General features: G+C 38.5%; 1 protein-coding gene and 1 long non-coding RNA gene across 15 annotated transcripts in view; one reads left to right on the forward strand and one right to left on the reverse strand.

The window, feature by feature from the left end:
• Positions 1-22,207, forward strand: part of PDE7B (phosphodiesterase 7B) — a 202,812-nt gene that overhangs the window by 158,928 nt on the left and 21,677 nt on the right. For all 11 annotated transcript variants that reach the window (XM_088141148.1, XM_088141159.1, XM_088141137.1 and 8 more), the window contains 7 exons: positions 6,466-6,617; positions 8,154-8,217; positions 9,713-9,808; positions 13,100-13,200; positions 16,512-16,643; positions 20,526-20,617; positions 21,663-21,807. In XM_088141148.1, coding sequence (XP_087997274.1) covers positions 6,466-6,617; positions 8,154-8,217; positions 9,713-9,808; positions 13,100-13,200; positions 16,512-16,643; positions 20,526-20,617; positions 21,663-21,807 — 782 coding nt within the window. The remainder of the gene's footprint in view (positions 1-6,465; positions 6,618-8,153; positions 8,218-9,712; positions 9,809-13,099; positions 13,201-16,511; positions 16,644-20,525; positions 20,618-21,662; positions 21,808-22,207) is intronic.
• Positions 1-22,207, reverse strand: part of LOC112540945 (uncharacterized) — an 80,497-nt gene that overhangs the window by 27,097 nt on the left and 31,193 nt on the right. Inside the window, exons 2-4 of one of the 4 annotated variants that reach the window (XR_003084977.2) lie at positions 16,694-16,808; positions 11,855-12,117; positions 1,585-4,360 (exon numbers count right to left, since the gene is read on the reverse strand). This is a non-coding gene — a long non-coding RNA (uncharacterized LOC112540945). The other 3 variants (XR_015796266.1, XR_015796265.1, XR_003084978.2) reach the window with 3 other exon arrangements.

Genomic DNA, 22,207 nt, shown 5'->3' on the forward strand with positions numbered 1-22,207 from the left:
AAAAACTTCCACATGCTTTAGCTATCCCTAAATGGGTCCATAGTTATTGACCTTTCCTGCCCATTATGGTCTTGATCAATTGAGGCTTTCACATAATGTTTTTAATAAGAAAGACATCTGCTTTAGTTGTACCCATGCCACATGCAGCTTTTCCTGCTAATTGTAAGGCCTGGGTCACTCTGTTTTGGCAATTTTGGCCAGTTTGCCAGAAGTGTGACCAAAGCCCAGTTTTACTGCTGTCATGCTTATGCTGTTCTCTGGAAGCTAGATTCTCTCATCTAAGCGTACTGTTCAATCCATAGTTCTGTTGCCCACATTTCAACAGTAGCTCAACTTAGAGAAATGTGCAGTGAACTACCAAAAAAGAAAAGAAAACACTCAGGATACATTAATGCCAGCAATAAAATAAATCATATTCATGTTCCATCTTTCCAATACTCTGAATCCTAATTTGCCTAAGTTAATGCATCTGCATGAACCTGCTGGGAGACATCATCCAGGTGTCATGAGTACACTGATGATCCACTACAGATTGAGCTGAAGATGCTGTAGAAGTCCTGAACTGGTGTTTGGAGGCTATTAAGGACTGGAAAAATAGGCTCACATTATCCCATTTTTCCTCACAGGAAAAATAGGCTCACATTATCCCTATGAAGATGTAAATGCTATTTGACTATAAACATCTGAGTGATTCAGTAACATTCATCCCAGGGTTGTACTCCCCCTAAAAGTGGTCCATGACTTGGGGAATCCTCTTAGAATCATGGCTCCTTCATCAGCAGGTGGAAGCCATGGCTGGGCAGCCTTTGCCCAGCTTTGGCTGATATGTCCTAGTACCAGCCCTATCCCTTATCATCAGTTGGCTGGACAACTGCAGTTCCACATGCAGTTTCTTTTAAAGAGGACCTGGAAGCTACAGCTGTTACACTAATCCAGACTGTTAATGGCACAATCTCACTACAGCAGAGGAACACTGATTTTTAAGACCATGGCACTGGCTGCCAGTAGGTTTCCAGGCCAGTGCAGAGTGCTGATAAAGCCATATGCAGTTTGGTATAAGATTGGGATGGATTACAAATACTGGAAAGGGAGGGAGGGAGCGAGCGATCAAGATGCTTTTGCTGGTGTTTTGGATTCAACAGTGTAAGGACAAGATGAAATAGGAGGAAAAAATATGTAGTTATAAAATTCTGCTTGGAGAAACAGTCCTCCATTTTCCAAATTCTCACCAGCATTTTAAACTGTTGAAATCATTACCAAAAATTAATCATTTTATTTCAGTAAACCATACCAATCTGTTGAAGCATTTTGAATAAATCATACCCACCTGTTGAGGTATTTTTATTCATTTGAATTATGTTTCTGCAGTAGGAGTATAACTTTTCTTATCTAGAAACCCTTTATATTATTTGATATTATTTCCATAAGGATCTAATTAGTCACTTGATCATTTCCCACAATTTCTAAAACTGAAATATATACTTTAAACCAAGAGATTGGTTATTTAATTTGTTACCTGACCTTCTGTTCCAAGGAAAAGGGTGTTGTGATGATAACATTGAGGACATTTTCCAACTGCCATAAGGAAGAGAGAAAACAAAGTTAAAGAGCCATTAAGATGATAAATGAAAAAGCTGGATATATTCTATTATTACAGGTTCATTTTCCTTAAGGAGGAACAGGAACAGGGAAAGAAGGGCTATTTCCTTTCTTTCACTTCACAATCAGCCATAAAGTAGTAACACTTTTAAAAATGACTTCAGAAATATCTAGGTAAAGGCGCTTATCTTATAAAATCTCTTATGTGTTTACTCATCGCATTTATAATCCGATGTATATAATGCAGTTTTATTTACAGGACAGGTCCTTGGCCCTTAAAGGTGGAAAGTATCTGGGGCCTCCAGATATTTGCCGTCTTAGAACCCCCAATATCTCTTATCACTGACCATGCTGGTAAGGATTCCGTGCAGTTGGAGTTCACCAACTACAGTAAATTTTGGTAAATTTACAAAATCAGACCCTATGCTGCAAATGATAGATAGGTTTCATTTCATCTAGAAGTCCACCGGAACAGAAGGATAAAATGGGCCAGAGGGGATGCAATGGCTCTGACTGAATATATGAATTCTGATCAAACCCTGACTCTTGTAGACACAATTACTTCACCTTGCACAGATGTTGACTCTGTACTTATAGCCTGTGAAAACCTAAGTGCAGGACTAAGAAAAAAAATTAACTGAAAAGGCTCTCCACAGGAGGTCTCAGATAAAAGGCCCTCATTGGTTTGACTCAGAGTGTCATTCCCTGAGAAAAGGTTTAAGGCTAGCTATGTGTTTAGCACAGAACTATCCATCAAATAATAACCATGCTGCCATTCTAGTGCTTAGACAAGAGTACAAGAAAACTACCAAGTGCAAGAAATCTCACCATTTGTCCTCTCTCTTGTTAAATTTAGAGTTAGCAGCCAAAAACCCAAAGCCCATCTTTTTTAGGCATTCAGTTGCAGGAATATTGCGGGAATGTAGGTTCTCCCTGGAAATCCCTATACCTGCATCCATGTGGGAGGAATATTACAGCCAATGATTCACTCAAGTTGCAGTGGATTAGAGGACTCACAAAATGATCTACAGAAGGCCTGTAGTCCATCCCCACCCTAGTCTCTGGTGACCGAATGGGAGACTAGAGGACTCATTCAGACTCTGAAGTCCAGTAAGGCTCTTTGGGGAAGTTCTTCTACCCACTGAGTTATTCAAATGTCACATTAACTGGAGGGCTCCCTTACTTGCAAGTTTATTTACTCATATGAATAATTCTTGTCAAATTCCAGTTGATTGGGAGCTTTCTATTGTGGTCCTCATTTACAAAAAGGGTGATAAGGGTGATCCCTCAAATTATAGACTGATTAGCCTAATTGACATTGTAGCAAAATTGTATGCCAAATATCTTTTATACAAGACTGAGGATGGGATAATTGAAAAGGGTTTGCTACCCGAAGAGCAAACTGGATTTAGGTCTGGTCACTCCACTATTGATAACTATTTTATTTTACATCATCTAACAGAAAAATATACAGCTAAAGGGAGCCAACTGTTTGGAACTTTTATAGATCTCAGTGCAGCATTTGATTCAATAAATAGGGACCTTCTTTGGAAGAAACTTACAAACCTCAGCATGGATCCTAGACTCCTCTCTTTAATCAAGGCATTATATTCAAACTCACGCCTGAGGGTACACACAGGAGCGCATAGTTCCTTAACAGGGATAATTAAGTACCAGTAAAGAGGTCAGACATGGATGTATACTGGCTCCCATTTTGTCTAATCTGTACATTAACAATATCCCAAAGTCCCTTTATTCAACCAATATGCATATGCCTAAAGTTAAAAATAAACATGTAAATATTCTGCTTTACACAGATGACGTGGTATTAATGTCATACACCCAGGTAGGGATGAGAAGACTGCTGCGCAGGTTTAGTTCATACTGTGCCCTGAGCTACCTGAACATCAATAAGCCCAAGACCAAGGTAGTTGTTTTCGGGAAGAGGCAGGCTAAGTATAACTGGAGCCTGGATAGGGAACATATAGATCAGGTTAAGTCTTTTTAAGTCTATACGTTCTTGTTTTTACAGAAGCAGGTTCCTGGCTCCCACATTTTAAGAGGAGTTCTTTAAGGGCAGTATTTTATATGGCATATATTGCTGTTAACATGCAATTATCAGGACATTGCTGCACACAGACAAGACTGCCCTCAGTCAGTGGCTTGCCGTCAAGCAGTCTATCCAATGCAATCCTGGTAATTTTTGTCTTTTTTCTACTGAATCTTCAATGTATAATGTGAAATTAATTATTATTATTTATTATTATTTATTTGACTTGTCCCCGCCCATCTCCCCACAATGGGGGACTCTGAGCGGCTTACAACAAACTAAAATCGGCAATACATAATTAAAAGATTATAAAACCAAAGTACAAAGAGAAAGATAAAAAGGCTAAAAAATCTAAGAGGCTGATAGAGGCCACACCAGGTTGCTAAGGGGCCAGCCAACCCCATTTTTGATATCCTCCCTCCCCGCCCCAGGCCAGTTGGCAGATTCCTGTCCAGAGGTCAATTGACACTATAGATGCCCAGATTCTTTGGATGGGACCAGGGCAGTCTTCTTATAAATAAATAAATAAATAGCAGCTTTTAAAATAACTATCAATGATTTTATTATTTGTTTCATTTTCAGTGGAATTTTAGAACTGGACTAAATGCTGAAGACAAAAACAAATGCTTGTCAGTCAGAGAATGCAAGTAGATTAGAATTCCCTTGTTGAACCATTTAACTGTGAAATGACCTTTCTTGCATCTGGAATATCTAGGAAGAAGAGGAGGAAGAAAAATGTTAATTGACTTGATTCTAATAATTTTGATATCAAAGCAAATAACAAGACAATAGCAGTTGGGTTAGAAAAATTATACCAATTTTCTGAGAGATTGTTATTCATCAAAATAATGTCCCAGTGTTAATTTGCAAACACAGTAAGGAATTGTTTTTTGCTAAAATAGGTGAACAATAAACTTTCATATATCTTTTAGCACTTAGGTGTGTTTACCCTGTAGACAGTACTTGGAACTAATGCCTCTTTTTCTTCCCCTTCTCTATCACTATGGGTGTGTGAGCACATGCGTGCATGCAATGTGCTTTTGTAAATTGGAAGCCTGAAGACCGAGGTGGTCCTTTTTTCACTGACTGCTTATAAGGTATTCTGGCAGTCAGTGAAAAAAGGACAAAAATGTTTTTAAATAAGTAAATATTTACTTTAAATAAGCAAAGAAGTAAGTTCAGTCAGTGGAGCACTTGGGAAATCCAAAGACTTAGTTTTGAAACTCCATTTGCATTAACCAGGTATGTTTCATTTTGAAAAGAACAGAATGTAATTTAACATTGAAAGCAAGTTTTGTTTTTTCTTTATTACATTTAAGATGTTATGTCACATTTCAAAACAAATTTATTCCAGGGTACCTTGCAAAACATTTTAAAGTCTTAGCTCTGAAGTAAAAGTAGACAATTCTTTGTATGGGGCCAGCTTAATCATGTCAGTAGCTCTCGATTTGGATACTGAGTAATCAAGCCAGATTGATTATGCACTTTAATATTCTCCATGAAAAGAAGCAATCTTTTCTGTCATTTGCTCCCAACAGAGAATTTGCATATGCTAAGGAAAATGCTATGCTTTGATGTTAGGTACACATTACATAATTATTACTAAGGAGTGTGAAAGACATGAAAAGGGACATAGTAAGATTCAGTTTGAGATCTGTTCAAGTACAGTATGTTAGGTACTCCATTTGTACAGAGATGAATTGAGAAATTGGTCAAGTTTTGCTCTTTGAATATAACAGTCCTTTTAAGGAAGCTGTGCAAAGTTATGTTAATTAGATAAATCAAGTTGATCTTTCTCTTTTGGCCTCATGATGTAAAAGGAAAACATTATGGATCGGCCAGTAAGAACAAAGAGGTGGTAGAACAGAGGTTCATCTAAAATTCCCTTGATGTAAGGTATTAATGAAAATGCAGGCACAAAATATTGTGGATTACAGTCATAGTTGTTTTATTTCTTAACTGAAATATGAGGATACACTAAGGGCTACCAGCTCTGGGCTGCAAAAATCCAGATGACCACCAGATGAAAACAAAGAGATATAGGAAACTCTAACCCTTTTGTGCCATCCAGTGGGCAATCCAGATCCTGTAGCTCTGATAAATTTAAATAGCTCTCTTTAATCATGTATCTGTTTAGGCCAGGGCTGGCTCTAGAACATTTTGGTGCCCTAGGCAAAGTCACATTCTGGCGCCCCCTATGGTTTGGCTCATCTTCCAATTTTGTTAGGAATTCCAAAAAGGCGCCCCCTTGTTTCTTTTTTCCTTTGACTTTTTGAGCTTTACACTTATGATTTTCAGCCCTGGACGATTTTTTCCCACTTTTCTCTGACATTTTCACCCTATTTACACAGTAAATCATTTTAATTACATCAGCACCCATTGTTGTCATGTGGCAATAATTTTGTGAAATTATATTCAACCCTTGAGCGGGCGCACTGACTCACAGAGTGCACCATTAGTGCTTTTTGCTTTTTTATTGTGTTTTTCGGAAGTCTTTTCAATTTTGGCACCCCCTAAAATTTGGTGCCCCTAGGCTGGTGCCTACTTGGCCTTAGCCTAGAACTGGCCTTGGTTTAGGCAGTAGGAAATGATAAACCAGTGATATTTTGATTCTCCCTAGTTTCAACAGTTTATCACATTTTCCCCCTCAGGAAAACAGAATGTGGTGGTATTATCTGGTTTCCTGTGACTGAAGAAAAGAAGAGCATAACTATATTAATCAAAAATTTTAAACACAGCTAACCGAGTTTTGGCTTTTGTTGAGTTGATGTTCATTACTTTAATAAAGATCTTCTGTCCCCATTTTTTCCCCACAGATACCATTTATTCAGGAGAAATTGGAACAAAGAAAAAGGTCAAGAGACTATTAAGCTTTCAGAGATATTTCCATGCATCCCGGCTATTGCGTGGAATCATACCGCAAGCTTCACTGTACTTACTGGATGAAGACTACCTTGGGCAAGCAAGGGTAAAAAGCATTCTATTCTGTCAAGTTTGGTTCTAATAATCAAGCTGCGTTTGGATTATCATTCCTGGTTTAAGCACAATGGGAAGCTTCCTGGTGTGTCTGAATGAACATGGGAACAAAGCAACATCAAAGAAGTTTGCAAACACTGAAACTTATGCCAAGATTTCACAGTTAGGATTTGATTATCTGAACTGAGCTACTGTGATGACTAAAGCTGCATTAATTTAAAAGTAAGGAATCCATTTGCCATGTAGGCAAGGTTGGATTCTAAAACAGACTAACTTAAAGACGTTCACAGAAAAAAATATTAATACTGCATAGTACAGTCTTGTACATGTCAACTCAGAAGTCTGTCTTGTTGAACTCTTGAATATATAGGTATGGAATTGTAGTTTTCATCTGTAGTGGCACTATCTCTGCGTAAAACTAATGTGGGATGAATTAAACCCTTTCAGTCAAGTCCCTTTATCTATTTTTACTGGTTTAGATGCACAAGAAACAATACATTATGATGGAACTTAGCCATTCAGCATTGATTTCTACTAGCCAGCAATGAAAACTAGTCCGTCATGATAGTAATACTAGAAGAATTTATCAGTAGATGCAGGCTGGGTTCAGGGATTGGTTGATCACACCACAGTGTCAGGGTTCATACATTGCAACATGAAAATACTTTGTGGTTGCTGATGTTTGTCTGCTTGGGATCAGGCTTTTGATATGGGTCTTTAATATTTATTATAAACCACCCAGAGACTGGGTGGCATACTGATGATTAAATATATTTTGCTTATTTAACAGAACTCAAGTATAAACCATGATTTACAAATCAGAAAGGCTGATGCTAAACCAAACCATACAACCTGTTTTATAACTTAGTACAATGCGTGAACGCTGCTGCTGTATAGCCCAAATCCTGTTTTACTTTTAAGCCAATATTCCTCTCCCAGCTTTTAGCAGGCTTCCCCCTTTTCAAATGTTCATTGTTTTCTCCATCACACAAATGTAGGCATCTTAAGTAAGCCCAGGCATTAACTAACATTTACATTGCTCATTCTTAAACAAGGAGGGTAGCCTATCAATCCCATGTGATATTTAAACCTTTGTTTTGTGCCCCAGAACCTCCCTAAATAAAGTGTGTTAAGCTTTCAGAAACGTTAGTGACTCCTAATGGCAAAACCTTAAGATTAATCATCTGAAGACATAAAATGGGAAAAACTGCCTCAGTTGCTGCATGATGTCATAACATTATCACTCTGCCCCACTGTGACCCCCCACCTGCTCAGAATAGTTGGGAAAAAAGTATCTCCTAACTCCATGCTGCGCAATTACCATATTTAAATACTTAAATTGGGATAAATCACCTATATTGCAAGTATAAAACTTGATTTGACTTCCAGGGTCGTTCTAATTCTAGATGAGGCTTTCTTTGTGCAATTGTTGTATCTTATTTACCAGATTCTGCTCATTTTAATAGAAAGCGCTTTAAATTTTAGTTGGCACTTACAATTATTCTGCCCTTTATTTTTTTACTTCCAGCATATGTTATCCAAGGTGGGAATGTGGGATTTTGACATTTTCCTGTTCGACCGCTTGACAAATGGTAAGGTACAAATAAACAGCACTAAATACTATTTCATGAAATCTATTTCCAACAGCGATGTTTCATATTTTCACTGATTGCTTTCAAGGTTGCTCCTTCAACCTGAAACCTTCTCTTGCTGAAACTTTTCTTCCTGCACAACAGGAAGAAAAATGGCTTAAATGGACAGGATAGAGGGCTGTAGAAATGCATACGGGTGTGATCGTAACATCATATGTCCTGGAATCTACCCTATGCAGAATGGTCCCTTTACAGAAACATCTTGGCCGTTGTTTTTAACAAACAAAGGCACCAACTCTGTAACTGTGGACAAAAAAGAAAGAAAAAGAAAAGAAAATATAAATGAATTGTCCATATGATATCAAAAGTCTGTAGAGATTCGTGCAAGTTTACAGCATACGCATGTCACTTCTTGTTGACACTGATACTTTTAGACTTATCCCTCCCAGGTACAATATATGCCCGGCCTCACTCATCTCTCTTCGCCACCCAGATCCTGCTAAAAACAACTATCTTATCTTGCTGTTACTGATAGTCTTTTTGTTATTTTTAAAGCAAAACAAACAAACAAACAAACAAAAATCCAACAGCTGTTTTCTTAGTAATTTGTTTGACTAGATATACTTTTAAAATTAGCTGATTAGAGTCAGCCTTCAGACTATGATGTCAGGAATAAGGCTGGGGCCAGAATTTTTTCCCCCAGCCTTTCTTAGATGGTACCCTCCCCCCCCCAAATCTGAGAAAATTCAGGGTGACACTTTTGCTCAAAGTATTCTGGATGTCTCTTTTAAAAAAAACTTTCAAAAATGCATTGCACTGCTCATAATGGTACAAGATTCTTTTTGCAGCTCAGCCTTTGGTGGGGATTCTGGCTTTTATTCAATATGCATCCTCGTGTTTTTTCCCCTTCAGAAGAAATGCGATAATAATTGTACAAAAGGCAGCCTGCTGGCTGTAGCCCACCTTCCAGTACAGTGGGCCATGGCTGAATAGTGCCATGAGCTCAGTCAGTCTGTTGCTCCTTGGGAGCAAAAAATTAATCCTAAAACATACCCAGAATCTTCTGTAATGGGATGTCCATGAAGTATAGGTAATCTTCAGCAAAGAATCAGTGTGAAAAAGATAGGACGTTTGGACACAGGACTGAAAACTGCTGGACATGCTTTTCAAAGTCACAAAAATATATACATCTGTCCATGTGGCAAATACAAGAGATAACCTTATTTCATATCTGAAGCTGGCCCAGTACTGCTAAAAGTGGATAGGAGGAGGTTCTTGCTATCAGCCCTCCAGGTGTACTGGGAATGCCTTTACACATGCTACCATGCTAGCTGGGAACCTGTCTTGTCCCAATAAACTTAGAGAGGCCTCTAGTGAGAAGGACTGTTTATGTAATCAAGAACTAGGAAGATTTCCAGATTTCCAGAGCCTGCATTCCATCCACTTCATGGTACTGTAAATGCAAGTGATTGATATGCCCTTTTTGTTCTTTCAGGAAACAGCCTGGTAACCTTGTTGTGCCACCTCTTTAATGTTCATGGGCTTATTCATCATTTCCAGTTAGACATGGTTACATTATACAGATTCTTAGGTAAGCACGTCCTTCCATGATTTGTCAATGTTGATGTTATCTCTAAATACCTTAGGTATTTAGGTGTGAAGTTAGGTGTGGACAACCTGAGAAGCCAGAGCTGTACTCACCCCATCTTCCCAATTTCCTTTTATGGCCCCTGGAGCCATAGCTGCCTGGTACAAATGGCTGAGATGTCACTGGATGAAATGTGTATTATGATGTCAGAATGCAAACCCTAGCCTTTCATACTTGCACACGCAAGTCTGAAAGTCACGGGGTTTGCCTCATGAACTCGCTACATATTTAATCATTTGCTCCCCTTGCCCTCCTCTGACGTCCGACTCCTTAATTGATATACTGCATTGTCTCCCTTTTCCCTGCTCTCTGACTTTACCACTTGACCTGGTTTGTTAATGCCAATAGCCGCTTCAGAATAAACAAGGCTGCCTCAGCCTAAGTACAACTGAACTTAGGGCTCAACCTCACCTTTCCCAAACTACAGCATAAACATGATCCAGTAACCTTTTCTTTTTATGTCATGCTGTCATGATGTTCATTTCTTCTCATCCCCAATCCACGGCTACAGTTGTCTTTAGTTATTTCAGTTTCAAAGAGTGATTTCCTTCTTTTCCCAACAATTTTTGTAATGGATATGAACTAGCACACTTCAGTGTTGGTTGATGATGTGGTCAAGAGTAAGAGCTGCCCAGCTTCTACTAATTACTTTATTTATATATTATATTATATACTGCTGAATCTGCCAAGGATTCATGGCAGTTTAGATTGATAATTAAAACATTCATTATAAAACTACAATTAAAACACCTCTATTAAAAAACTAAAATTAAAATGATTATAACTTGACATAGTTGCAATAATTTGATGGAACATTATCAACCAATCCAATAAAACAACATATAACAAAAATAAATGTTATTTAGGCTCTGGCAGGCGCACCCCCCCCCCCCCCAGTTGGTGGGCATTGCTCTTCATAGCAGTTTTACGTAGAGCTGTAAGAGAGATCAGTCACTTGACATCTGCAGAAGCATCTGTCTGCATAATGCCACAGTGAAGTTTTCTAAAGCATTTCTCATGCAGGGTCCTTATATACATGGGTTTAGCCGTCTTTTGAAAGAGCATTAAGCCAGTGCTGCTCAGAAGACTGATTCCTTCCCCAGAAGACTGGGGAAGAGATCTAGAAAGAGAGTTGGATAAACTGGTTCTAGCACTATGGGGTACATTACAGGTTTTTCACTTCTTTGGCTAATGACGAGTTTCATATGGCCATACTATTTATTTATTAATTCAACTTGTGTGCTGCTGCAGTTCCAGAGACTCTGACTGGCTTTTTGCTGTTTTTCTTATTCTGGTGGGGAGCAATACAATTTTGCCTACTCCATTTTGGCTTTGCAGCCATCCATAGACTCTATCAGTGATGATGGCCATTCTCCCCTAGCCCATTTGGCCCACCTTTACTTTTATTTTTCTCATGTGGGAAAAGGGTTTATAAAATACATTCTTCTTAAACATCAGGTTAGTGTGACAGTTTATTTATCACTTCTCTGCAAAGTGAAATTGAACAAGTACTTGGCGCAATCAGAGTTTAGCAGCAAAGTGGTAGAATTCTCACTTCTGTTGCTAACAGGAGCCAGGAGAGCAGAAGAACCTTGTTGCCAGTCTTCCAGCTGAAATGTGACTATTACAGCAATAGAAAACCTAAATAGTTTAAGGAGTCTGAAAGTGCTAGACTGAAAAAGTAAAATCCAAACCAAGAGTGTGGGGTTTTTCTTTGCCTCACTGCAAGAATGATTTTGCCACTTCTCCATTAAAAAAAAAATCTTTCTTCAGTCATGTAGATTCATCTCTAGGGCTATAAAGGGGTTATTTCAATGTCAAATTGAGTAAAAGATGCAGATTTTTTTTTTTTTTTGGTCTACTACTTACTTTGATAGCCAGGTATACCCGGATAATGCATGTTCAGTGAAGGGTACCCACCACCCCCCTAAGCCAATGCTTCCACTGTCAAACTGCTTTTACCATTAGGAACTTTTTCCTAATGCTTACCTAGAATCTGCCTTCCTGTGCCTCACGATGATTATTCTTGCCCTACAGTCCGTGAAGATTGAGAATAAGTCTTAGCTTTCTTCTTTGTGGTGCCCCTTTTCTCAATCTCTTCTTTCAGGAGTTCCTTTCCAGGCTCTCGGCCAATACCTGTTCCATTTTCTCTGAAGCCTTCTTCAAGTGTGGTGCCCAGAAGGTCTGACCAATGCAGAATAAAAGGTTTCTTCCCATAATATACCAAGAGCGGTATATTTCAGAGCTGAACCCTAAATGTGGAAAGAAGCTCTTGAAAGATAGGAATAGGGGGTGGGGGAAACTCACAGGACATAATGCTGTTCCTGGTGGCACTGGCATTACCTTGCCCAGAGCAATTGTACAGGAGGTGAATGTATGTTCAACTTACAGGGACATGCTTTTTGTACAAAAAAATACACCATCCAATACTCAAATTAAGTTCAACATTAATTGCGTGAATATAGCTATTAAGGGAATATGACGCGAAAGCCTGAGCAATATCGGGACTTTAGGAAAGAAAGTTTACACTTTTCCAGAAGTGTGATTTATAGTTCAAGGTCCATGCCTTTTTACAATAATGGAGGCTTTACTTGACATGCAAAGAACAATTTAGAAAAGAGATTGGTCAGGCTATGCCCAGCTTCTGTTTATGATACTATGACTACAACTATGACTATAATAATGGTAGTACAAAAATACAGGTATATTAATTAAACTCACATAATTCTCATCTAGTTTGGCCCCTTGTATACTAAGTGAAATAGGCAGTACCCCTTTTTCAGAAGAGTAAATAACATGACCGCTACTTGGGTTTGGAAATAAGAGGTACTTCCCTGCTGCCACAGCTTTAGATCAGGGACCACCTTACAGATATCCATAGAGAAAATCAACCTTGAATAATTAAATATATAGCCAGGTATACCCAGATAATATATAATCTTTCTTTTTACTCCTAAGCTGTTTGTTGTTCTTCTATTGGTGCTTTCATTAAAAGTGATAAAAAGTTATTTATAAGTAGGCCCCATTTCCTTTAAAGGGAAGCAAATCTTTTCTACAGCATGGATTTCTTTTTTAACCAAAGGACAGTCTCGTTAGAGTGTTAGGCTATTACAGTTTTAGACAGAACTCCAGTTTAAATTTTAGACATAAGCCCAAAGTTTCAAGAGGATTTGAATCACAGATACACTCAAAAGTTTTGGAAAAAGTTTATTTCTTCTCTTCTGTCGCTTCTAGGTATGGTGCAAGAAGATTATCACAGCCAAAATCCATATCACAATGCTGTCCATGCTGCTGATGTCACACAAGCTATGCACTGCTACTTAAAAGAGCCCAAGGTAACCACACAAGTTTATCTGAGAATTTTCAGATAACATTTTCATAGACCACACAGTAATGAATTCATTTTATTGAGAAAACAAAAGTGTCTCACAACTGTACTTGTATCAGTGAAACTTCCAATGCTCATTCCACTAGAGGTATGGAACATGAAGAACGAAAAGTTCAACCAATCTTAAAAATAGCACTAATCCAACAATGCAGTGTGGCATTCCTGGGGGGATCATGTTCTCCAAGAGACAGCCCAGTCGATCAATGTTTTGAAAAATTGTCCAACGTCTTGTGAGATTGTAAAATATCACAACATTTTATAAATCTCTTAGGAGCAGGCCAAAATTGCACAAGAAGTTATATGCTATTGCAAAAATACATGACATTCATACAAAATGTTGACATAATGAACTCTCATGCAAAAATACCAAAGTCTTAGAAGATCTTTTGTGAGAATGTCAAAATATCCTGAGATCTCATGAAAAATCTTATATGTTCTCACCAAAGTTGTAGAGATGTTAATGGTCTGGTGCAGATCTTGTGGGATTTAGGCAATTCTAAACATTTTTTGGCTCAAAGTAGATTGAGAGAAAGGGTGTTATAGGCCAGAAAAACTTGCCAATGCTTGGTCTGGGACCCTTTCGACAGTGTTTTGAAAACTTGAAACTAACCAGCATTTCCTGATTTCAGATAAATGAAGAAGTCTGATTTGTTTACAGTTGGAAGTAGATGCTTCCAGATTCTTTCTCACAGAAATGCCAAGAGAAACAAAAGGGAAATGGAAAGCCTACAAGCCTAAAATTTATGCCAGCTCATAACCATAATGCAGAGTTTAACATTACAGTCAAACTGGGGCATTAAAGCAGTAGATGAATAACGCCAATCCACATTTGCTGAAGAAGCAAGTTATCGGAGGAAGACATTTAATATGAAGAGTTAATAGGCTTAAGAGTAGGGAGAGATGCTTAAGAGTTCTTTGTACCCAGTTCACTCCTGCAAATGCACTTCTGTTGAGATTTTTTTCACTTACCTGGAGTTCAACACTGCTGGGAGAGAAACTTTAAAAACAATTAACAGAGAAGACCTGCAAGGGAAAAATATCAGTCTTGCCCCCACTGATTCTCATTTTAAAATATATTACTCTCCATGGCCATCTCCCATTGCTGTTAGCATAAGTATTGATAAACACAATCCCCCTAACATATTTGTTAAATTACTAATACTGTATTCTTTATCTGAGATATCAGTTGTTAAATGAAGTATCTGAAACATTCAAATCTTGTTATACTATACAGTGGCTTGCAACTTAGAGACAATCTTTAGTCCTTTCCCTGGTATCTGAAAGATAACACAATCCACAGGTCAACAACATAAAGTGATTCTAGATGAATCCCAGTGGGAATAAAATAGAAAAGGGAAAAATATTTTTTGCATTTATTCTCAACAGAAATTTAAAAAGCTATTTTTTTCCACAAATTATTCAATTCCCCACACTCCCTTACTTTCACATCTGTCCTGAATACATATCTGCTTTATTTATGCACATACTACAAATTCAGCACTTTTTCCATTTGTTCATCATCTGCAATTTTGTTAGAAATGAATATGATGCAACAACAAAAATCATAAATCAAAGTGCTACTTTCTAGCTCCAAAAAACAAATTGAACTGTATAGAGTATTTGCCAGAATTAAAATAGGAATGTTTGTTACCCAAAGTTACACGCTGTAACTGGTCTGAGAATCTGATTTATTTACAGGCAGTCCCTGGGTTAAGAACAAGATCCATTCCTAAGTCTGTCTTTAATTTGAATTTGTATGTAAGTCAGAACTCATACTTATGAACGGGCTGCCTATTACTAAAAATGGCAGACAGTGTTCTCCTTCTTTGAGCTGACGAACCGCTGAAGCCGCACAATGTTTTCAGGAACTGCTGAAAACAGCTAAAAACAGGCTGTACACTAAAAATGCATGGCTTCAACAGTTCATGAAAACATTGCGTGGCTTCAGTGGTTCATCGGCTCGAGGAAGGAGAATGCCATCCACCATTTTTAGTAATAGGCAGCCCGTTCCTAAGTATGAGTTGTCCATAAGTTGGGCATTCCTAACTCAGGAACTGCCTGTATTTGCTTATTTATTTGAATGTATTAGCCGCCCAATTCCAATGGATTCTGGGCAACATACAAAACTAGAGAAAACATAAAAAAACAGATAAAAACATCAAATCAGACAGACAGCCCGTAAAATAATCTTATGAACAGCAAAATCAAACAAAACAACACAGGGGCCCTAGACAAATAATAAACCAACCCCAGGCCTGGGACTAAGTCCAGAGAGCTTTTCAGAGCTTTCCAGAAGTCTAGGAGAGAGGGTGCGGTCCTTATCTCAGGGGGATGCTGTTCCAGAGGGTGGGGGCCACAACAGAGAAGGCATGCTTTTGTTTTCAGGGGAAGAGAAGCCAGTGGTCTTCTTAGGAAGCCCAAAATTGTTTTTTGAGTTGGGCTAGGACTCAGTACTCCAGAGGTGTCCACAGGAGGAACGGGGGGGGGGAGGGGGAGAGGAAGGGATAAAAAGAGTCAGGATGGCAAATGTGACTACATGATTGAAGCATCATGTATAATGCACCAAAAAAGGCAAGGATTTGATAACGTGGTTACATCCAGACCTTTCTGATGGCCTCTGCAGAGCCCTTTAATTGTTCACTTGTTTTGTGCACCATTATGTCTGTAATAGTCGCAGCATCAAAGTACCTGATAAAATTAGATTGGTACTATTCATATCTGTGCCAGGCTCTGGCAGCATGCTTTCAAAAAAAGATACTGATAACTTTCATATCCCTATTTAATAGCTGCTCTGAAAAGTGGCATCTCCCTTATTTTGTCCAAATAATTTGGTATTGCTAAAACTGAGCAGCTGAGTAATAGGGAGTGGTGGTATAAACTGGAAAGCATTTTAGCTTCCTGGGTCTCCTGAAAAATAGGTTTACAAGTGGGCCGTAATGGTTGCTTGGCTTTGGATTAACGTGATATGTGAATTCAGCCATTGTGCTTTATAAATTATGGCCACTATGGCTTGTTCAACCAACTAGAGTGGAAACAAACCATAGCTTAGTGTGTTGTGGGAACCAGTAGTTGAAAAGCCAACGTTAATACTTAACATTGTGTGTGAACTAGGTTCAATATGTTATTCAACAAAACTTGAATAAAGTTTAGCACAGCGCATGAGACTAGTTACAATGTACTGTAACTGCATATTATAAAAATACATATCTTCAGTCACCCTATATTCTTTAACTCTGAACCCCTTTTTACATGCTACAGCTTGCTAACTTCCTCACCCCTCTGGATCTTATGCTTGGATTACTGGCTGCTGCAGCCCATGACGTAGATCATCCAGGAGTCAACCAGCCATTTTTGATAAAAACTAAACATCATCTTGCCAGTTTATACCAGGTGGGAATAACTCTTGGCATGTAGTAAATTATTGCTTTTTTAAAAATTACCTTTCTTATGACTGTTGCCAGTCCCTTCTTTTCGCCATGGCCACCTCAACTTTTCAATTATTCCAGAGCTATTTTCAAGTTATAGACAAGAGGCGTGGGAAGCAGTCATCTACACCTGCAGAAACAATTCAGATAACTCATTTACTCCCTGTATATAGGCACGGTGCTTGTAGGAAACAGAGCTTTCTAAAATTTTACTTTTATTCATACTTTTATGAGATGAAGCAGCTTTATATTTCTACTGGGATGTGAAAAAAAAAGTGCAGTATATGATAAGGGGGAAGATAGTGCTTCACAAAAAAAGTTAATAGCTGCAAAGATAGGCTTGAAGAATTCCAGTGCTATACATATGTACTCCTCTGTCTCAGTGCTATGTACTGTGAACTAAGAGAAATTGCACAAATTTGCTTAATGACATAGTTTCTTTTGAGTTGTAGAGTTCAGACTTTCTGTTCAAAATTTTCAGTTGTGCGGACTCAGAAATTAAATTTAGAGGCAGACACAGAGTACTGAATACAACCATGTCTTGGAACAAACACGTTTATTTGCATAAAAAGGAAGAATCGGGAAGAAAAATAATTTGGAAATGATGCCAAAGATTACATGACTTCTCTGCAAAGCCAAATGTTGCAGTTTGAAATATTTTTGAGACTTAAGGCAACTCTTCCAAGGTGGTCTTTAAAAAGCAGCGTCAGAGGTTGTGTTCAGTAAGAAGTATTAGCTTTATAAGTTTCTAACCTTGGTCAAAGAATAATAGTAGCACAGGTGATTATTTATGATTTATTAGCTTTTTAACAGTTCCCCAAATGTCCTCCAGATTCTGAATAGAAATTATGAGAGAAATAATCCTACACTTGTTATGTGGCTGGCATAGAATCTTGCCAGACATAAATCTCTGTTGTCCATCATTTAGTAATGCATTTATTTACTGAATTTCTAGACAATCTTTCCTCCAAGCATTTCTTCCTCCTGCCCCATAAATACATGTTTGTCTTCACAACAACTCATGAAGTAGGCTTACACAATGAAACAATGACTGCTACACTTATTGAGGGATCTCAGTGGTTGGGATTTGAATCTGGATATCCCTAAGTCCAGTGTGACACTCCAATCACACTGGCATATGACACTGATGGAATTTACTTGCCTTTGAGCTGTAAAATGCTCATGTCTAAGGAACTCAATCAATAGGTGTGAATGGGTTATAACAGAATCCTGTTTTTGTAATTAACTCATTACAAAATGAGAGAAGAGGAGCTGCATACCCTTTTTTAGAAAACTTTACTCCCCTCTTGTTTTTCCTTCCCTTCTCAGAGATGTCAGCTATATAACAATCCAGACTGTCCTTCTCCCCAAAGATAAAGGAACAGACAGGGCCAGGAGTACCAAGGCTAGTACAGAATGATGCTGAGATTATCTTGTGACAAGCTCATCTTTCTCTGTCAGTTTTGACAAGCCGCAGCCAAATCCTAGCCATACAGCTGGGATGATCTAAGGCCTGTCTGCAAAATCTTTGAAATGTCAGGGCTTCTGGGGAGAATTAAACAAAAGGGACAGAAGAACTGTGAATAAAGGCAGACTACTGTTACAACCTCATTGCCTTACGTAACCCTGTGAAACCCTGGATGAAATTCATACTTAGTCCTATTTAAAATACACCTATTATTTTATTAAAATCACATCCATTTCAGTGGGTCTACTGAAAGTAGGACTAAGTCTCAGTTCTGTCTAGTATACCAATTTCACTGATTTACTTTATTTATTTAACTTATATCACGCCTTTCCTATACAATAAAACACGCAAGGTAGCCAACCAGGTAAAAAAAAAAAAAGTTTTTTAAAAGATGATAAAACAAGATTAAAACATTAAGATACACAGATTCAAAACAACGGATAATTTCACAAATTATAAACAGTTGTATGCAGTGCTTCGTATATATGGACTGCCAAGTAGCTTCAATAAGATAAACCTGCAATCTAATAAACCATTGATTTAAAACAAGAGGCAGATAGAGCTAGAAAAACTATTACCCACGCAGAGACTTTATTACTATTCAGAATGCCTTGGCAAATGAACCAAGTCTTAACCTGGAATCAAAAGGATTGTAATGTTCATGTGCCATGTTCCAAAATCATGATATCCGAACAGAAAGGCCTTCTCCTTGCAGAGCAAAACAACTCCCTTAAAGAAGGTGCTTGGAAAAAGGCCTCCTCCTGCAGAAGATCTTAGGGACCAGACACGCCATTGTGAGAAGCATAAAGCCTGCCGTGCCAGAGAGCTTAAGAAATATATTTGCCAAATTTCTTCAGAGTCCCAGTGTCTGCCTAGTAATGTATTTTATCACATGCTACCTTTCCCTATCCCTGAAGAGGAAAGAAGGTGGTAGAGGAAGTGGAGAGGTTCTTAATGGGCAAGCTAATGGTCTCAGCAGAAGACCGATGCTCCTTACTCTTATTCTCCATCCCTCCCTCTATTCATCTATTTATCTATAAAGGGTATTACTGCCTGCATGCTTTATTCAAATTTTCTTTGCAGCAAAAGTGCTCCGTATAGTACAGTTTGGAACCATATTTGAGACATTTGTTACAAACAGGCTACACTCTCTAGATGTACTGTATATAATAGTTATTGGGAGTAAGAATGATTTTAGTGTGTTTTGGAAGAATATATTGGGTTTATTTCTGTTAAGTACTTATAGCCTGCTCACTATTGAGAGGATACAGTATGTCTGTACAATTATATGTCAATTTGTTCAAATAATATCATTAAATATTTTTAAAAAAGAATAGCAACTCATTTAGCTCCACCACATACATAAGAAGTAGCAGCTGCTTTAATTAAAACGATCCCCAAACTGCCTAACTGATTTTTATATAAAGGTGCCATTTTAATCATATAGTCTCCTAAGGGCCCCTTAACCTGCATAAGCTACAATTGTTTTTTCACATTATGGCATCATACGCATTTAATCTACTGATACACTCTGATGTCTGAGAAAATGCTGGGTTCAGATAATAAAATGGCACTGAGTAAGTGATACTCTGGGTGCCACTGGCCACGGAAGCAAAGAGTTAAGTGTGGGATTCAGAGTTGTGCAAGCAGTCTCCCACCAAGGAACTCTCTTCTCCTCTCATCTGCTCCAGAGGATATAAAGTTAGACACATGGAATAAAGAGTCATGGGAGGAGGTATTGTACTGATGGAAGTTTTGTCAATGGAAAGGCACTAATTGGATCTTACTTAACATGTTATTTGTTTTATGCATATTGAAGCTAGCTTCCTCCTGGGAATAGAATGTTCCAAATATTATAATTTACCTCCCAAAGACAGAGGTCCGATCCAAACCCCTAAGGCCATATGGGCAGCCCAGAAGCTTTCAGTCATGATGACAGGGATCTAGGATCACTGTTCCCCTGCATTATCTTGTGCAGACTCTGCCTCCAGCTTTCACAAGACATTGAAAATGGAAACATGAACTCCTGCATGCCTTGCCTTAATATTGCAAACACGCCACCAACAGTCATAGGTTTGGCAGCAAGACAAGCAGACTGGATTAACGTATGCGCAGAAGCACTGCATTAAGTACTTGAGAGCCTGTAATTGGGAATGCTAAGGGGGCGGGGGGAGGGGGAGACCCTGATCTATCCCAAACTACTGGTGGACAAACTTCTAGGCTTCTTTGTATGCGCAGCCCTACTTGGGGTGGGGGATTTTGCACGCAGGTGCTATGTGAGTCATCTAGTTAAAGGTGTGAATCAGTGCCTGTTTATGCATTTCTGGACACCCCATTTGATCAGGGTAAGAGGTGTGCTTTTTTTTCTCCCTTTTCCAGAATGTCTCTGTATTAGAAAACCATCACTGGAGATCTACGATAGGCATGCTTCGAGAATCAAGGCTACTTGCACATCTGCCAAAAGAAGAGAGGTGAGCATCATAATCTGGGAAATGGGCTGATCTGATGTGGATTCCCAGTACTTTTTGAATACAACGTTTTTACAGCGTGCTACATAGGATGAACAGGTGTGGAAGTGAGTGGCTGAGTTTGTTTGGGTTCTGCTTGGCCTGATATGTGAGTCCAGCCATTTATTCATCTACCTATCTATTCACTTGCCCTAGGGCACTATAAAAATTTCAGATTCAAAATTTTCCAAAAGATCCACATTTGTAAATATAGTGTGGTTTATAATCCCCATGTGATCCATGTGGATGTGGTATGTATGTTGATGCATGCACATGTGTGTATGTATACATGCATGCTTCCCAGTCACACTTGTCTGGACAAAAAAATTAAATTACAACTTGGAAACTGCCCAATTTGACTGATATTACTCATTCATTCTAAGGCAGTCCCTGTACCAATCTTAAACACTTCCCTTCTCCAAGGAAGCCACATTCAAAATCTCTGTGCAGCAATAATTGTGAGTTCTCATGGACTATCAGCACATAATTAAGGCACATGTATGGAATACTGTTCTGCATCACTCCAGAGTGCTTGCTTCCTCATTCAAATTGGAAGAAACTATAGGAGGACTCTGGTGAGATTTACACGAGTGTTATGAGAAATAGGATTGTGGAGACAGATGTAGCTGTTTTAATGAGCTGAGGGAAGGTGCTACATTCACTTTCTGAAGCATCCCTCCAACTCACCTCCAAAGCATTGCACAGCCCTAATCATAAATCAGATGAAATGGAACTGTTCAGGGATGTCCACACGAGGGGTCAATGACATCAAAATGATGGGTACAACCAGGCAATTGAAGCCCCACCCCTTTTAAATAGGTGTCTACTGCATCACAGATACGCAAAAATGGGCAGGGTTTCCATCACCCCAGTCATGCCCATCATTTTGATGTTGTTCCTTCCAGTGGACACCCCTGTGGCCACTTAATAAGAGGAAGCACTACTGTAACAACACAAGATGAGGAAAATAACATCTGTTAATAATAGCTTCTTTTATTTTGCATGGTAGTCATGATATTGAACAACAACTCGGTTCCCTGATCTTGGCAACAGATATCAACAGGCAGAACGAATTTTTGACCCAGCTGAAAGCTCATCTAAAAAATCAGGATTTGAAATTAGAGGATGCTTCAGACAGGCATTTTATGCTCCAGGTAACTGTTGAAGGTTCTCTGATCTTTCTATTTAAAAATAGATATTTTCTCTGGTGGCCCAGAGGAGAGGAGGAATGAAGCAAAGAGCCAATGTTACAAAGTTTCTGTGCTGGGATTATTCTGTAGTATTCATTGAATTGCTCACTTTCATCCAATTTACACATTATGCTATTAGGTGAAAATAGTACAAGAATATACAAAGGCCCTGTTGGTCAAGCCAAGCATTTGATTTTTACAGTGACTAAGAAGATGCCTCTGAGGTGTTCAGACAGTATGCTGCTCTCAACCCTGGAGCAATATTAGTCTTTAAAAACTTATAGTCCTTGATAGACTATTCTCCATAAATGTATCCAATTGTCATCCAAATCCTGTGTGTCCTATTGCCATCCTAATTTACTGT

Source organism: Python bivittatus, unplaced genomic scaffold (assembly GCF_059951505.1).
Source record: "Python bivittatus isolate LINGU-HERP-01145 unplaced genomic scaffold, Pbiv_v1 ctg000020_np1212, whole genome shotgun sequence".
NCBI classification, from domain to species: domain Eukaryota; kingdom Metazoa; phylum Chordata; class Lepidosauria; order Squamata; family Pythonidae; genus Python; species Python bivittatus.